The sequence below is a fragment of the Ammospiza caudacuta genome, chromosome 1, assembly GCF_027887145.1.
Source record: "Ammospiza caudacuta isolate bAmmCau1 chromosome 1, bAmmCau1.pri, whole genome shotgun sequence".
NCBI lineage: Eukaryota > Metazoa > Chordata > Aves > Passeriformes > Passerellidae > Ammospiza > Ammospiza caudacuta.
In genome coordinates this window covers 2,924,336-2,941,603 of record NC_080593.1, presented here as the reverse complement: position 1 = coordinate 2,941,603, position 17,268 = coordinate 2,924,336, and the positions used below count along the sequence as shown (strand labels likewise).

The window sequence follows — 17,268 nt, the reverse complement described above, 5'->3', positions numbered from 1 at the left end:
TCTGGGCAACATAAGCCTGAAAAAGGACCCCTGTTAACAAAGGATTAACCCTTAAAAACAGTAACCTGTTGGATATTCATACACCTCATACATGATGCATAAATTCCATTCAACCACAGGATTCTGTCTGGGCAGTGTCAATTTCTTCCTCTGAATCCTAACTGTGTCTTCATGGCTGAGCAAGGCAGGAAGAAGTTCATTTCTCCTGATAATGGAGCAATAAATTCTCTTCCTCTGTGTGTATTTTTTGATTGGCTTTTTATAAATATTAAAATGAATATTATATGTGTTAGAAAGTAATGCTGTATTAATTCTATTAAATAGTGTGTTAAATATAGTTTTAGGTTATAAAAAAATGTTAAAATAGAAACCATGCTATGTAGGATACTTTTTTTAAAGAAAGGACTCACAGTGAGACAGCAGCCACAGGACACCTGAATCCTTCAGAGAAAGAGAATTTATTGCTCCATTATCAGAAGAAATTAACTTCTTCCTGCCTCAAAGGCACAGTTAGGATTCGGAGGAAGAAGCTGACACTGACCAGACAGAATCCTGTGTTTGAATGGAATTTATGCATCATGTATGAGGTGTATGAATATGCAACAGGCTGTTGTTTTTAAGGGTTAATCCTTTGTTAATGGGTGTCCTTTTTCCGGCTTGTGCTGCCCATAAAAAGGTACCCAGAGCTCTGTAACTATTTGAATTTATTGTCTCATATTGTCCTCATTCAAATTGTCCAAATTATTATTACTCTAATTCTATTACTACTTTATAACCATTTTATCCCTGTTAAACTTTTAAAATTTTTAAAACAAGTGATTGGCGTTTTTTCACATCTGAAAATAATTTTGGTGTCCTGTGGCTGCTATCTCACTGTGAGTCTTTTCTTCAAAAAGTATCTTACATAGCATAGTTTCTATTTTAACATTTTGTTATAACCTAAAACTATACTTAACACACCACTAAAAAAATTAATACAGCATAACTTTCTAACACAACACATATAATATTCATTTTAATATTTGCAAAAAGCCAAACATAAAATACGCATTTTTTCACAAGGTTCAACACTTCCAGTGATGAAATATTCCAGAATATTGATGAAATATTCCCGAATATATCATCTAAACCATGCCAGGCTCCAGCCAGGAGGGCTCCAAGGCGGGGTCACCTGGAGCAGGTGACACAGGAACTCACCCAGGTGGCTTTGGGATGTCCCCAGAGAAGGAGACTCCACGCCCTCCCTGGCCAGACCTTCCCAGCTCTCTGCAGAAAGAATTTCTCGCCCATTTTGAGGCAGAATTTCTCGTGTTTACGTTGATATATTTTAACTGCAAACCTGTCGCTGTAATTGCCACCACCCCTGTGACCTGCCAGGACCTGCTCGGTCCCGGCAGCGCCGCGCTGTTCCCCCATGGCGGGAGCTCCTGCCCGCGCTTCCCGCACCTCCCCCGGCCTACCCGAGCCGCGTTCCCGAGGGCACCGGGAGGGTGGCACCGGGAGGGTGTCCCCGGCTGTCCCCGGTTCCTGCTGGGCAGCGGCGGCACCGGAGTCGTGGCCGCGGCTCCCGGTGCGGTGCCCATGGCAACGCGCGTGCCCTTCCCCTCAGCGCCGCCGCCATGATGGCTCCCCTTCACACACCGCCCCCTATCGCCATTCCCGCAATCCCCGCGATTCCTCCACCGATCCCGGCCCCGCGAGCGGCTCCTTCTCCTCCCTTCACGGTGGGAGGAACAGAAAAAGAAAAAGGCGTCGGGCCCCTCCTCATCTGTGTGGGAGCAGCCAAGGGCAGCAGGGTGAGAGCAGCTGGGAGTCAAGGACAGCACCAGGCTGGGAATTGCCTTCCCCTCCTCAGAGGATTTTTATTCTGCTCACGCCATCCCTCTGCTGCGGGATGGGAGCCCCTCGCCAACAAATCCATAGGCGAACAACTATTACCGCCACTGCTCTCTTTTATTCATGTTTAATCTGCCCCTGCTCCGTACAACAGGCCACAGAAATTATTACCTCCACTGCTCACTTTTATTGCCTCTGCTCTGTACAACAGGTCACAGAAATTATTATCTCCCCTGCTCACTTTTATTCATGTTTAACCTCCTCCTGCTCCGTACAACAGGTCACAGAAATTATTACCTCCACTGCTCACTTTTATTCGTGTTTAATCTGCCCCTGCTCTATACAAATTATTACCTCCACTGCTCACTTTTATTCGTGTTTAATCTGCCCCTGCTCTGTACAGCAGGTCACAGACAGGTAGGTGCAGTTTGTACCTTGTAACATCTGAGACTGTCACTATGGAATGTCAGCTGACAGGAAAATATGTGCTTTTTTAGAAATTGGCTTTTATTTTTGTGACTGCTGTTAGAAGTACAAGGAGTTTGAGTGTAAAATAACTCACAGACAAGGATTTTAATACCTCAAAGGTGATGGGGGGGGGGGCTTTTCAGATTTAAATGTTTGAAAATTTTCTGTGGGGAACAGTACTGCAGAAATCAGCTAGATCGTACACTTTAAAAGCATTAAACCACCATGTTAAGGTTCAGTTTTCACAATCTGTATTTTAAATGTTACATTTAGATGTTACTCAGAAGGACACTGTAAATAAAGTTACAAAATATCATAATCCAAGGGTCTGATATAGCAAAAATAGGGAGCCTGTGTCTTCGTTAACAATGAATAAATATAACATTTAAATAGCTGCAACACACTTATCTCTATGCTTTAAATAAAAAATATAGATGTTTATTATAGCTCTCAATATTTTAGAAGTCATTTAGTGCTACTGGAAGCTTCTAAATTACAAAGTTGGAGGCAGAGGATAGAAAATGACAGCAAGGCTTTCCTGACAGAAGCCAGTTCAGACATCATGGTTTTGGGCAACAACAGCAGAAAAAATCACCAGTTTTAGGACTGAGGTGAAGGGGAAGATAGAGGGATTGCACTCCACAGTATCCCTTAAAAACTGGGATGTGGTGGTGTCAATCAGAGAGACCCAGACCCCAAGAGCCACAGGTCCCATTCTGAGGCTGCCAGGTTCAGCACAGTGTACCATACACAAAAATTCTCTAATGCCATGTATTATTTGTTTTCTTCAAGAAGCCCTCAGGAGGAGCTTGGGAGCTGCAGTACCCAGGCCAGCATCAGGACAGGGATTTCAGACAGCTTCCCACTATTCCTTGGGCTTCACCACATACTCCCGGAACATGGAATACAGCACCCCTGCAAGACAGGGAAAAAACAGGACAATTACAGAATTGTGTTAAATTAGAAATAATGGTTTTCAAAATCTGAACAGTTCTCAGCAAGGCAGAATTTCCCTTCCTCCTCAGCTGCATTTTTTTAATAAACACTACAAAATTCTTCATATACAGAGAAACTGGGCATGAAAACATACAATTTATGAAACTGCAAATCCTGAGCTAATTCTAGTTGATTTTGTGGCCAAAGTCAAGCTTTTCTGATGTTCCTGCTGGGAATGCAGTACAAATAGTGTTTTATGGGATGGACATTTACACACAGAGGAGATCTGGGATGTACAGATCAGAGGCACAGTGTCCCTGTGCATGCAGAGACACAAGTCCAGTCCTGAAAACATACATATATATATATAAATATATACATATATATATGCACACATACATACATATATATAAAAAAAATATATACACATATATAGACATATAACACTATGTTTATATATACACATATGCATAAATATTGTATACATGTATATATATAAAATATATTCATATATGTATATATTGTATATATGTGTATATAAAATATATAGATATATCGTATACATGTATATATATAAAATATATACATATGTATATAAATTGTATGCATGTATATATATAAAAATATATGCATATAAACAGATATATAAATATGTAATATCATGGTCTACACAAGCTGTAGATCTTCTAATGCATTAAATTTACAAACAGCAGCATATTTAATGTCAGATGAATGTTTTCTTTTTTTGGTCTGTAAGAGGCAGAGATGCAGAACCTCACATTCCACATCTAGACATAATCAAAACCGCTACTCTGAAATTACATACTTAAATACATAAAATCGGGTTACTCCAGCAAAGCTGACTGAGCAGCAGTAAGGAGCACAAACAGCCTGAAATAAACGTTCTGGATGCTCCCAGCCAGCCATGCCAGCTCTGTTACCCACTGGAGAGATGCAGGAGCCTCTCCATGCTTTGCCATTCCCAAGCACAGCTCCCATTCCATACGTACCGCACGTCAGCGCTCCCACAGCGAAGCCCTGGGCTGCCACCCGCATGTGGATCAGGTGAAGGGACAGTTTCATGTCACCTCTGTGCTTCAGCTTGTACAGCCCGTAGGCCACCACGGCGGTGAAGCCAGCCATCCCTGCAAGGCAACCAGAGCATCCCTCTGAGTGGAGATCCAGGGCACCAGGAGTGAAGGGACCCACCTAAACAAAACAGCCTGTGAACCACCGAGCTGTCTGGGCTGGAAAAGACCCTGAAGATCACTGAGTCCAACCATTCCCCCACAACTGCCAAGGGGAAACAACCCACACCCCTAAACCGTGTGTGCAAACCCAGGGCACTGGGAATATTTGTCTGCTCTGGGCTGCCCTGACCCCCAGGGCAGCACTGACTCTGACCCTCATCCATGGAGAAAGCTTCCCAGACTTCAAGACAGACTGGAATCCACAAAAGTGTGCAACAGATTATAGAGAGCAGTGTAGGTGTGTCACTGGGTGAGAAATTGAGGGTTTGGGGTTTTTAGTGTGTTGTGGATGGCAGCAAGATGGAGGGCACAGGGTGTCATCCTGGGTTTCTTCCTCATACTTCTCCTTCCTCCTTCTCCATGGGTTTGGGTGGCATTTTGTAATTGGGCAGAAAAGTCCCCATGACAGCTCTGTGGGATCAGTTATTGGGTTAAAAGGGAAAATAATCCAGGTGTCAGTTCTGAATTGGATAGTTTAGTCTGAAAAGCCCTTGGAACAAGAGATTGTTGGCCATTTTGTGCCTTCTGATGAAAAGCTGCTGAACTCCCAGCAGTGAGACTGTTTTACTGATAAGAAACAATAAACACCTGAGTGTGAACATGAACTGCTGTCTCTGGTGCCTTCAATCCTGACACAGAGAAACCCACAACTGGAACCCCAGCAACTGGGACCCCCACAACCATGTCCCCAAGTGTCACATCTATACAGTTTTTCAATACCTGCGTGGATGGTGATTTTACAACTGCTCTGGGCAGCTCTTTCCTTGAAGAAATTTTTCCTAATATCCAGTCTAAACCTCCCCTGGCACAACTCGAGGCCATTCTTTCTCATCCTAAAATAATCCTGTTTTGCTCTAATCACTGTGGTTTTGTGGAGTGGTAAATCCTAGCCCTGGTTTCACTCCAGTGCCACCTCATTCAATGCACACATCAGTGCAGGGAAGAGTAAAAGACTTCCATCACCATTGAAATGCCAAAGGATTTTGGCATTACAGCTCAAGGTGTGAGAATTTCCTGGATGTTTTTCAGACAGAACCAGGGCTCCTCACACCTCCTTCCCTGCACACACACAGCCAAGACCCCCACCCAGCTGACGCTCAGACTCTCAGTGTGTGGATGCTTCCTGATGTATCCCCTGGCCTGCTGCAGTTGCTATTTTGGGTGTTGTCACATTTGGCCAGGTGCCACCAGGACAGGACAAGTCACGTGTTATTGTCCCCAAGCTGGGAGGAGGGAGGCTCCACCAGCTCTCTTTCCCAGGGCCAGGATTCACTGATAATCCTTCAGCAGAGCAAAACAGCCCCAGCTTTGCCAGCTCCAACACTGATGCTTTCACAGAATGCACAAAGAAATGCACAACCTTTTCCAATTCCATCTATTTCATTCCATTTTTAGGATTATTTGCACAGTTCATAGGTGCATGCCAAGTTTTAAGTGCTGTGTATATTTTACTGAGCAGAGCACAGGCAGTTTGTCTTCCTTGAGCTGGAGCATTACCAGTGCCACCAGAAAGCTGTAAACACTTAATTCACTCTCATTAAATCCCAATTAACAGTTTTAGGGCCTTCAGCCCAGCTCTGACACAGGTCAAAGGTGAGCTCTGCCAATCTGCTTCAGGGAACTGGAACTCCTGGAGTTCATGGTACAGCCCAGCAAGGTGGAGACAAAGTGCAGCGAGCACGGAAGCAGTGACGGAAATGTGCTGGCAAAAGCTTGGAACAGTTCACCCTGAATGACCCTGCTGCTCTCCATTTAAGGTGGCTGGAAATCAAAACGTGTCCCCCTGCTCTCCTCAGAAGCTTTTTGGGAGTCACAACAGAGAGGCTGAGAACTGAACAACTTCCTCAAGCTGGAGTAACATAAAAGTTACTGAAAAATGCATTTTAAACCAAGTGATGGTAGCAGAGGGCTGAAACATTTACCAGACAGGCTGTCATTTAAATCCTTCTAGTTTGTATTTTTACAGCTTTTAAGTCACTTTGTAGTGGTCACATAATTTCCAGGAACTGTGCTCCAGAACAGCTGCACAACACACTCCTTAACCACTTGACAGCCTCACCTTCACATGTTTTCTAGCCTCACCTAAAAAGCCTTTCAGGGTTTGTTGGTTTGGGCTTTTTTCTTATACTTGTAGCTTCTGATTTTTTTATTTAAGGTTATAGACCTCATTAATTTCCCCCTTTCTTCTAGGACAACCATTATGGGGAGGTAATTTCTAAGTAATTTCCTGTTTGCAGAAAAAAGGTGAACAGTAATGGTGTTTCCCACATCGATTGTGCAAACACATTTCTCCATTTTTGAACTCACCAATGGGCACAAATGGCGTCTCCTTAACCTTTTTTATCAGCTTTGAGGTCTGGCTGGTCTCTGTCTCATAGTCAGGGTAAACGGATTCCTGGCTGGGTGACATTGTGGCTGTGAAGACAAAAAACCTCCCTTCAGGTTTTGGATACCCCAAATAAAGAGAATCTTTAGGAAAAGAAAATCCCTTATCACAAATATCCAGGTAGTGAGATATAAGAACAGGCACCATGTGAAGCAGGACTGTGCTTACCAGGAGAGGTAAGAACAAAACAAAACAAAAAAAGGTAAGAGAACAACAAATTTCTGCTATCTGTTCACACCATAAGAGATCACAGTGACCCCCCTCCATAGTCAAAGAAAGTTTGGTCACTGCCTGCCTTTCTTTTTAAGAATTCCATGCCTCACCACGCCGCTTGGCTTTTGCAGGCTGCTCCTTTATGGCACTTCTGACCTCAGCAAAGTTCACTTCTCCCCCTCATTCCCTGCCAAGAGCAGCAGCCACAGCAGCTGGGTTGGGAAGCACGAGCTGCTGCACAAGGTCAGCCCTGCCTGGCAGCTCCTCAGTCACCACAGCCTGTCCCACATCAATATAATTCCCAATTCCTGGTGGAGAACACAGAGATGTTCTCCAGCCACCATCAAGGAGCTGAGTAAGTCCTGAAGCCCTCAATAGGTGCAGACTTGTGAGGGGTCACATCAGAAGAAGTCATCCACAGGTGATTTCTCACCTTCCCCCAAGGAAAATAAAAAGCAGCAACAGCTTGAGAAGGCCTCCACTCACAGAACCATCATCACCAAAGTGAGACCATCCTCCAGAACTTCCCAGCTTTTTGTGCTGGGAATTGCAAGGATTACACCAAGACCTGTTCCCTCCTCAGTGCTCGGCATAAGCATCACTCAGTTAATGACAATTTCTGCCAGTGACACCACAGAGAGCCCTGCTAGAAAAATCTCTACTGCTATTGTTCAGTCTGCCACCAACAGCAAAACACAGCTCAGGGGCACTTAGAAAGGCTCCAGGCTCTCAGAATAAACCAAGAGGAATTTCATTAAGCAGGGGCCAGTAACCTTAGGCAGAAGAGACATTTCAAAGGTGGCCGTGCTCCCTGGTTATGCAGCATTTCGAGCACACCCATGTGAGCAGACTGACTGGTTCTCAAACCATTTCCTCTGCAAGACAAAAGGATTTGGTTTCTCTATCTCTCTAGGATTTGGCCCGTGCTATAACCACTCTTATTTGCTGAATGTAAACTATAATTTTAGCCTGACTCATTCAGAGAAGGTAACAAGAGCTGTCCATCACTCAGCAGAGGAGGAGACAGCCAGAGGTGAGATTTACATAAGAAAACTATATTAAAAGTGAAACAATTCATCCACCACGGGAAGTTTCTGTGACCTTCAGCTCAGACCAAGATGGGCACGGGGCAGAAGAAACCGGGTGAAACACACGGCCCGGCTTGCCCTGACCTTGCCGAACCGAGCAGGGAGGTCAGGGCACCTGTGTGCCCGGTGTCACCCGCGGGGAGGGACACTGGGGAAGGACCATGCGTGGGAAGGTGACAGCTCCCAGCATCCCTCCCGGCAAGGGGAAGGCCCTGGGTACCCCCATGCTGCTTTCTGCCAGCCCAGCTCCACGTGGGGATCCCTCCCCACTCCAGCCCCAGACCCCGCACCCCACATGGGGACCGTTCCCCACTGCGGCCCCGGGCACCATCACCGCACCCCGGCCTTGTGCCCCACGTCCCCACACGGGGCCTCTGCTCCGCTCCTGCCCCAGTCATCTTCCCCCCACATGGGAGCCCTTCCTGGCTCCAGCCCCAGGCACCCGCAGGGCCCTGCAGAACTCGGGCTGTGTCCCCGCGGTCCCGCCCGCCCCAGACCCGGCTCTCACCGCGCTGATCCCTCACCGGCCGGCGTCTGCCGCGCCCGGGCCCGCCCCTACCTCTTATTGGCGGCTTCCGCCCCGCCCCTCTGCCGGGACCACAACTCCCAGCGTGCCCCGCGCCCGCGCGCCCAACAACAGCCAATCCGGAGCGGGGCTGCCACCACCGCTTCCTTATACGGGCGCGGGGGCGGGGCGGGCGGTGACGTCAGCGCGCGGCGCTCCGCATTGCGGCGGGGAGGAGGTGGCGGCCGGCAGGGGGCGCTGCGGGGCCCGGCCCCGGCCTCAGCCCCGGCCTCAGCCCCGGGTTCGCAGTACCGAGAGCCGGGCGGGGGCTCCGAGTCTGGGTTAACCCCAACACCAGCAAAACATCGGCTCCGGCAACAGGGCGGAAAAATGGCTGCTGGTGGTTCTGCGGCTTGTCTGCTTTTCGCTGCAAAAACGTCCCGTGTTGTCACACTGTGACGTGGAGTCAGCTGGAGAGAGACTGCTGGCAACACCACGGAATGACAGGACAAGGGCGAGCAGTTTTAAAGAAAAAGGGAAGAGCTTTGGATTAGATATTGGGAAGAAGTTGTTCCCTGGGAGTTGGTGAGGCGCTGACACAGGTGCCCAGAGCAGCTGTTTCTGCCCCCGGATCCCTGGAAATGTCCAAGGCCAGGCTGGACACGGCTCGGGTCACCCTGGCACAGTGGAAGGTGTCCCTGCCATGGCAGGGGATGGGATTGTACGGAAAATCCCTCTGGGAAGAGGCAGTGTCCATACAGGAAGGAGGCAGAGGATGCTGCAGCTTCATTCAGTAAAGGAGAGCGGCCCTGGGGCTCATCCCCGCGGGGTTTTCTCTCTCTCTCTCTCTCTCGGTTCCTTTATCCCAAACTGCGCCGCTCGCTGCCCTCTGCCTGCCCCTCTGGCCGGGGTACCAGGGAGGTGCAGCCTTCCCGAGCCCCCTGCCACATATCCCCCCCTGAACAGGTTATTTACCCCACAGTTTAGGAACTCAGGGTTGTGCGGCCCCATTTGGCTGGTTCAGGAATCAGACTGCCCGGCCTCTGTAATAAACCCACTACTTGAATTTACGTAGAGACATTAAAACCCCATTTCAAAGCCATTGGCAGCCATCCCCTCTCCCTGGAATTGTTTGTAAAAACATCAGCACACATCTTCCCTATGAGATGAGATGGTCTTTAAGGTCTCTTCCCACCTAAACACTACGGGAATCCACAAAATCAGAGGGTTTTGAGAAAGCTGCAAAAGGCAGGCCTAAGAGACAGCAAAACTGATTAGAGCTAAAAAATAGCCAGAAGATTTGTTAGCAGAAAAATTATATAAGAAGTAGAAAGTAAAGACAAATAGAACATTGGTCTGTGTATTGAAACTTATCTAAAATAAGCTAAGGTTTTGTAACTCCCTAAGCTACAAAAAAGTACATCTAGTGATACTATTATACATCTAGAGATATATAGTATCTACTCCAATAGTATATCTAGAGATACTAAGAAGTTCTAAGCTTAATAATGGAGCTCTGTGCATTCTATCTCAAAGCTTACAAGCAAACATTGTATTTGAAATAAGCAAGCATTGTTTTAACCAAAGGTACGTGTGCTTATAATAGTTAGAACTACTATCAATGTGCTTTTACTTTGTGTGATTGGTCAAAAAACTTTTACAGTGAGTTGCAACATTAAGTTCTTGTTCTGCTGCCTGGGATGTGAGCTGCTGGCGTCTTCTCATTGTCATGACTGTGTAATGAGACTGATGCTGGAAAATAAAACAGCTTGAGACACATTCATCAGCAGTCCTGTCCCATTTGTCATTTGTACATAAACGCCAACCAGCAACAAACATTTCTGAAATTATGTGAAATTTGGGCTCTTACTTAGTCCTTTTGCTGAAGAGCTCCCACCTGATGTCAGAATCATGGAATGGTTTGGGTTGGAAGGGATCTTAAAGTTCACCCCATTCCACCCCCTACCATGGGCAGGTTCCAGATCAGGTTGCTGCAGCCCCATGAACTTGAAACACTTCCAGGAACGGGACAGCCACAGCTACTCTGGCTTTCCCTCAGCCTGATTTTCTTGCTGCTGAATTATGCCATTGACTCTGTTTTCCCATATTTCAGCCTTCAAGCAGACCTCGTTTTACCCCCACTCTGTGCCAGGATTTTCATGCCCAAAAACAGCCTAGAAATTGCTCCTGACTTAAACCATATTCTGGAAGAGGAAGAAGAATCCACTGGGATCCCAAAGATGCCTAAAACCTTCTCCTAAATCTGAGAACTTGTCAGAGTAAAACAGCCAAGATAAATCCTTTTGTCCCTAAGCCCAGTGATCCTGTGTGCTGTTTGTACCTCCCCATCTCCGAGCTGGGGGAAGGCAGAGCTGCTGCTCCTGCAGGGCCACTGCCACTGACATGTGGCACTTTGGGCAGCACAAAATAAAGCGGCTCAGACAAGGCTGCATCTCTCTAAATGTGCCGGCCATTACCCCTAATCTGGTTACTTTAATTGCCAAAGCCATTAGGGCCCTGCAGTCTGAAAGGAAACAAAAAATCGATGCAATTACCAGCCCTGAAATTGAGTTAATATCTTGTAATAAATTACAGTGAAGGCCACTTTCTCCAGTGACTCTCAGAGGCATGTTTAATTCTCTGCTTCAGGGCAGAAACTCAATTAAAAACAAAAACTTATTTCATTTTAATTGCTGGCCTAATATAATAAAACCTCTGTCACCTGCAGCTTCCTTGTGTGTGTGTCCAGTGTCTCAGCTCTATGAGTGGCTTCTTGCTCTCTGTTAATGTGTGTGTTGCACACATATTATAGTAATATAAATTTGTATATTATATGAAAATATAGTATTATAGTAATATATATGTATTGTATTACAGTAATATATATGTATTACACCGTATATTTTAAGTGCAGCAGCAGCTGATGGTGGCAAACATGGAAATGGGTAAAAATAACAAATTTCTCTCTGTGAATCCTCTGTGAATCTCTATGGATGTGGAGCTGTGGCCATCACTGCTGCTCTGCTCTCCTGTTTTTACCAGGCTGGTTTGGGGTGAATAAAATGCACTGGGATTGGCACAGGGGAAGCCTTGGCACAGCCAGTGTGTTCCCATGGCCCTGTTGGTTGGTGACATGAGGAAACAAGCAGGAGTGTGACACCTCACCCATGCTGATGCCCAAAAACTCCTCCAATAAACCATCAGAAATACCTTTGGCATTTCTGCTCTGCCAAGGATAAGAATCCTGCAGCATTAGATTTCCTGGAAAACACAAGGATTCTTAGAGCAGGGGCTCAGCCCTGGCAGCTGTTGTAGATGTTATGCTCAAACAGGGTGGAGATCATTCTTCCAGCTGCCAAGGAATGATAAAAAGCAGGAAAACAAAACAAAACCAGGGCGGTCATGCTGAGCTCACATTTCCCGACTGTCCTCTTGCACGAACGAAAGAAGTTGCTAAAAGCTTGGTTCAAGCCTCTGGCAGGATGGAAAGAGGAGAAGAAGCTCCTGTAAGTGCCTTTTCTGCTTCTTGCTTGTAGACAAGGCCACACAAGAAACCTGGCAAGGCTCTCTTGTGTTTTTGAGGGGTAGCCAGCTTGGGGCTGGGATTAATTACTGAGCTCAGCCCTCCCTTCCACTCTGAGGTACGGGGTGGGGATGTGGGCACCAGTGCTGGGCTGAGGTGGAGGGAGAAGGATGTGGCAGAGGGAGAAAAGGCATCTCAGAGGGCTGGGAGAAACCCCAAACGCAAATTTTGGGAGTGGTTTGCGCTGGTGTGGGCAGAGGGGGTGTGAGGGGGAAGGGGTTTATGAGTCTCGGGTGTTGCTGTGATCAGCAGAGTGTGCAGCCTTGGTTTCCTCTCAAAGGGCTGCAGTCACAGCTGAGGGTGAATTTCCTCCAAAATATGACACAGAAAAGAAATTTTTAAAAGCTCATTCCCAGACAAGTCTTTTTGTGGCTCTTTCCCATGGCAGATCCCTGCTCTCCCACTGCTCTGTCTGAAGTGCTCTGCAGCACTTGCCAAAGAACTGAGACAGCACAAAAACATTTCAGTCCAGCTCAAACCCATTTTTCTTTGCTTTTCAGCTGCCTGCAACTGCCTGGAATGGGTATTTAAGCCTTTTCAGTCATGGGACCACAGCAGGTACGTCCAGAGCTTCACCCCTTAGAGCTGCACACCCACTCTGAGCTCTGGGGTGCAGGGGCACCCATTTCCCTGGGTGTGTGTGGGGAGGGAGCCATCCCTAAACCCTGCACATCTCTGCAGGGACAAACAGATCCTCGAGGAGAGACTGGAGCTACACAGCCAGGCCTCTTTGGGATTGCTGGAAAATGAGCTCCAGGAAAAAGATGGGTAGCTTTGGCCATGGCTGAAAAAAAAATCTGCTTTAAGGGTACAGGTGTGTTGACACAACTTTTTGCAAAACTGTTTTTTGTTTTGCTGTCAAAAGATTAGCCTTGATTTATAAACTTCTCATTAACCTTCAAAGTGCCAGGTAAATCCCATCTCCTACTGTGTGAAATGGGCTCCTCAGTGACAGCTTTTTTGCTTGAAAATCCCCAAAATAGGAGGCTCCCAATCACTCACCATTTCCTGAAATCTGGGCTGCAGCCATCTGTGACGGCCACAGTTCCAGGGAGTGACCACTGCAGGGGTTGTCTCATGCCTTGTCTCATGCAGAAGTGATTCCAGCAATGTTCTTCCAGCTGAATCTCTCCCTCTCACCAAAATTCAGGACTGGATTCTGGTGCCTACATGCCCTTACCTTGGATGAGTCTTTGAGCAGCCTGGGATAATGGAAGGTGTCCCTGCCCAGGGCAGAAGGGTTGGAACAAGATGTTCTTTGAGGTCTCTTCAACACAAACCATTCTGGGATCCTATGAAATCTATATTTTCCATTTTCAAAGGCCTTTTACCAGAATCCATGTCCTAGAGTTGGCATGGAGAGGAGTCCATGTCCTCCAGGAGCAGGGAGATGTTCAGCATTTCCCCTCTGGGAACAGCCCCACTGACATAAAGGTGCTGCTAGCAGGTTCTTCTTTACCAAGAACTGAGATGTTGCTTTCTCAGCAGTGAGCCAGGTGAATATAAGCAGCTCATAGTCAGCTGTGGTGGTGGATTTCCTGTAATTTGGAGCAGAAACTTCACTAAAAGCTTGTGGTGGTGCCAGGAGGAAGTAGTGACTTATGTCAGAGGAAACCAGGCTCATTCATTTTTAAGTTTTATGTGTCTGAGTCAGGAAAGCAGAATTAATTTTGGGTTTTGGGTTTTGTGGGGTTTTTTTTGTATGTACATGTAGACAGCTATGCCCATGCTTAGGCAAAGGCCAAATTGTTCAGAACACAAAATACTCACCAGACAGTGGCAGAAATTTAAACCCATCAAATTCCAGTACCTGAATGGAGCCTACAAGAAAGACAAAGAGGGGCTTTTTACGGGAGCATAGTGTGACAGGACAAGAGGGAATGGCTTCCAACTGAAAGAGGGTGGGTTTGGACCAGATATTAGGAGGAAGTTCTTTACTGTGAGGCCCTGGCACAGGTTCTCAGAGAAGCTGTGGCCGCCCATGGATCCCTGGAAGTGTCCAAGGCCAGGCTGGATGGGGCTTGGGGCAACCTGGGATAGTGGAAGGTGTCTCTGACCATGGCAGGGGGTGGAACAAGATGATCTTGATGTTCCCTTCCAGGCCAAACCATTCCATGATTCTATGAACTAAACATCTGTGTGTTTCAGACATGTGTTTCACATTTCCTCTGTGATGGGCTGTTTCCTTCCTTGGAACAATATTTGATCCCTTTTCCTTGCTCCTAGGCAGCCACTGGTCAAACACAAGCTCAGGAGTGACAGCAACAACCACAGACTCGTGGCTGGATGCTGCCAATTCAAGTGAGTACCCATATGAGTACCTGGATGAGGAGGATTATGGGCTCTATGGCCTTTGCACCAAAGAGGAGGTGCTCTCCTTCAGCAGGGTGTTCTTGCCATCATTTTACACCATCATCTTCCTGGTTGGAATGGCTGGGAATGCTCTCCTGTTTGCTGTCCTCCTCATGTACATCAAGAAGAAAAAGAAGATGACTGAGCTGTATCTGCTGAACCTGGTGGTTTCAGACTTCTTCCTGCTACTGACCCTTCCTTTCTGGGCTCTGTACATTTCTCAGTGGGTCACCTGGGACATCTTGTGCCCATTCTTGAATGCCATGTACACTCTCAATTTCTACAGTGGCATCTTCTTTGTGAGCTGCATGAGCCTGGACATGTACCTGCAGATAGTTCATGCTTGGTCTCCTCACAGCTCCACGGTGTGGAGAAATTCCATCCTCCTCTTGTTGGTGATGTGGGTCCTTTCCATAGCTCTCTCCATTCCTGATGGCCTTTTCACCAGCACAAGGCAAATTCACAACAAAACCATCACATGCACCCAGGATTATGGCCAGGAACAGTTATTTTGGAAAGTTGTCTTTCGGGTGATTCAAAACACCCTGGGATTCCTTTTCCCCCTCCTCTTCATGACCTTCTGCTACTCCCGCATTGCCTGTGTGCTCAACACCTCCCAGATACCCGGCTCCAGGAGAGCTCTCTGCTTAGTCCTTGCTCTGGTGGGGGTCTTCTTTGTGCTCTGGTGTCCTTACAACGTTGTGCTCATCCTCCACTCCCTGCAAGATGTCGGTGTGATCAGGAGCTGTGAAAGCAGCAGGAAACTGGACTATGCTCTGCAGGTCACAGAGAGCTTGTCCTTTGTCCACTGCTGTCTCAACCCCTTGCTCTATGCTTTTGTGAAGAAACGCTTCAGGGCATATTTGTGGAAGATCCCTCAGGCCATTTTCAGGAGAGGTGCTTTCTTTTCCATCCAGGACTCCCAGACGAGCCCATCTTGCAGCAGATACGCAGCTGAGATAGAAATGTTGAGCATCACAAATGCATCATAAATATTTACATTTTTTACATCCTATCCTGCCCATGTTGGAGTTGGTGTTAGCCCACAGCACTGTGTAACCAGATAGTTCATCCTAGCAACAGCCTTGAGATGAGGACTTTCCATACTGGGATTGGAAAAGTACACGTGGGATCTGTTTTTGTTGCAAGTGGAATTATTACGAAAGAATTGTCCTGGATTTGCTCTAGTGGAAGAAACCCAGTTCCCATCTGCAGTATGTGAGGCAGTAGCAAACAAAGGATCAGATTTCTCAATGTTGTGCCTTAAAAAATGCAAACTAAAACTTGAGGAGAGATTCTCCTCCTCCCTGGCATGGGCTTTCCATGGATGGAATTCCATGCTCATCCATCAGGCCAGAAAGACTGCCAAGGGATGGCTTTGCTTCTCCTGGCTCTTACCATCTGCCAGATGATTTAACCAGGACAATCTTGTTTCCTACCAGGAGAAAAACATGAAGGACTGGACACCTTTGAGCTGAGTTGTTCTCTGTCATGATGAGCTGTGGCACATGGACCTGCTGAGCAGGGAACTGTGGCTCCCCAAGGGGCAGAGCCTTGGTTAGAGATCAGTTTGATCATCAGCTGATTTGAGACAGTTTGAGCAGAACAGTCCAGACCAGTAACAATCAGAAAGAGATAAAAAAGGGGGCTCAGCAGAACAGTGGTAAAGGTATTTGCCTTCCAAGATCCAGTTTGACAAGATAAAAATGATCCATGGATACCACCTGTAAGATAAATATTAGCTTTGAAACACAACAGAGTGAGAGCATGTCCTGAACAGCAGAGCACAGAGGGCTGATGGTCAATCCTTATTACCCAGGGCAGCTTTGAAGTTCAAGGTTCTGAGTTTGCTGACTTTTATTTCAAGGCGTTATTCACCCCAAATGCTCCTGAACCTTAAATTGTCCCTTTTCATCCTGAAAATCTATTAAGTCTGGAACTTGCCTAGAGTTTACAAATAAAATGATTAATTTAAGAGAAAGCACTCATCACGTTTATTTTATTACTACATAAGGTTACAGGACTGAGAAGGGCTTTGAGTTGATCACTGCTGTTATTTTTCTTCCCAACATTGCTGCAGTGTTTTTCCAAAATGCTAAGGTTGGGAGCTTTCCTTAAAAAAACAAAGCCAGAATAAATATTTAGCTGATGCTGTGATGTGGCCTTCACTCCTCGGGTCAGGTCACTGTAGGGAACGTGGAAAGGGACAGAAGGGAGAGCAGCTGGGAAGCTAAAAAGTGAAGATTGTGATCCCAGACAGAGGAAGACTCTTGGGACTGTGGAAAACTTCTGATGGGATGCTCTAGGGAAGAGCAAAGGTGAGGAATAGAGGGGAGCATCCTGCTCCCCTGCTCCATCCTGCACAAGAAGAGGTCCAAGCACCAGGGGCTGGGACAGGCTGTGGTGGCAGTCTGGGTAGATCAGGGTGGCACCACCCAGGGGAGCAGTGCCAGGGGGCAGGGGGTCCCTGGCATTGTCCCCAAACCCCATCTGGAGAGAGGTAACAAAAGGGAAAGAAGGGAAAGTGGGTAAAGCAGAAGTGCTGTGGTCCCTATGGGCACTGCTCCCCAGCCAGGGGCTGGATGGAGCATCTGGAAACTCTGCACTCCTCTGGTGCCAAGCAAATGCAGTGGCTCAAGCTCTCCTCACTC

General features: G+C 46.9%; 2 protein-coding genes across 3 annotated transcripts; one reads left to right on the top strand and one right to left on the bottom strand.

Moving 5' to 3' along the window:
- Window positions 1-2,538: 2,538 nt before the first annotated feature.
- On the bottom strand, window positions 2,539-8,718 carry HIGD1A (HIG1 hypoxia inducible domain family member 1A). Its single transcript, XM_058811144.1, has 4 exons — window positions 8,686-8,718; window positions 6,798-6,905; window positions 4,251-4,385; window positions 2,539-3,219 (listed from the first exon to the last, which is right to left on the bottom strand). Exons 2-4 carry the CDS (start codon window positions 6,898-6,900, stop codon window positions 3,170-3,172), a joined length of 288 nt encoding a protein of 95 aa, XP_058667127.1. The 5' UTR covers window positions 6,901-6,905; window positions 8,686-8,718; the 3' UTR covers window positions 2,539-3,169.
- A 3,292-nt stretch (window positions 8,719-12,010) lies between these two features.
- Window positions 12,011-16,598, top strand: ACKR2 (atypical chemokine receptor 2). 2 transcript variants are annotated; one of them, XM_058801459.1, is made up of 4 exons: window positions 12,043-12,188; window positions 12,766-12,823; window positions 12,947-13,079; window positions 14,492-16,598. In XM_058801459.1, exons 3-4 carry the CDS (start codon window positions 13,046-13,048, stop codon window positions 15,607-15,609), a joined length of 1,152 nt encoding a protein of 383 aa, XP_058657442.1. In that variant the 5' UTR covers window positions 12,043-12,188; window positions 12,766-12,823; window positions 12,947-13,045; the 3' UTR covers window positions 15,610-16,598. The 2 variants fall into 2 exon arrangements, with proteins under 2 accessions (XP_058657435.1, XP_058657442.1); XM_058801452.1 differs by lacking the exon at window positions 12,947-13,079 and having other exon boundaries at window positions 12,011-12,188.
- The last annotated feature ends 670 nt before the right edge of the window (window positions 16,599-17,268 follow it).

Excerpts from the sequence above, each read along its gene's own strand:
- ACKR2 (XM_058801452.1), top strand. The coding sequence starts at position 12,045 with ATGATAAAAAGCAGGAAAACAAAACAAAACCAGGGCGGTCATGCTGAG. Across the intron at positions 12,189-12,765 it reads AAAGAGGAGAAGAAGCTCCT|CTGCCTGCAACTGCCTGGAA; the intron begins GTAAGTGCCTTT and ends TTTGCTTTTCAG. Across the intron at positions 12,824-14,491 it reads CAGTCATGGGACCACAGCAG|GCAGCCACTGGTCAAACACA; the intron begins GTACGTCCAGAG and ends CCTTGCTCCTAG.
- HIGD1A (XM_058811144.1), bottom strand. The coding sequence starts at position 6,900 with ATGTCACCCAGCCAGGAATCCGTTTACCCTGACTATGAGACAGAGACC. Across the intron at positions 4,386-6,797 it reads GACGCCATTTGTGCCCATTG|GGATGGCTGGCTTCACCGCC; the intron begins GTGAGTTCAAAA and ends GTTGCCTTGCAG. Across the intron at positions 3,220-4,250 it reads TGTGGGAGCGCTGACGTGCG|GGGTGCTGTATTCCATGTTC; the intron begins GTACGTATGGAA and ends CCTGTCTTGCAG.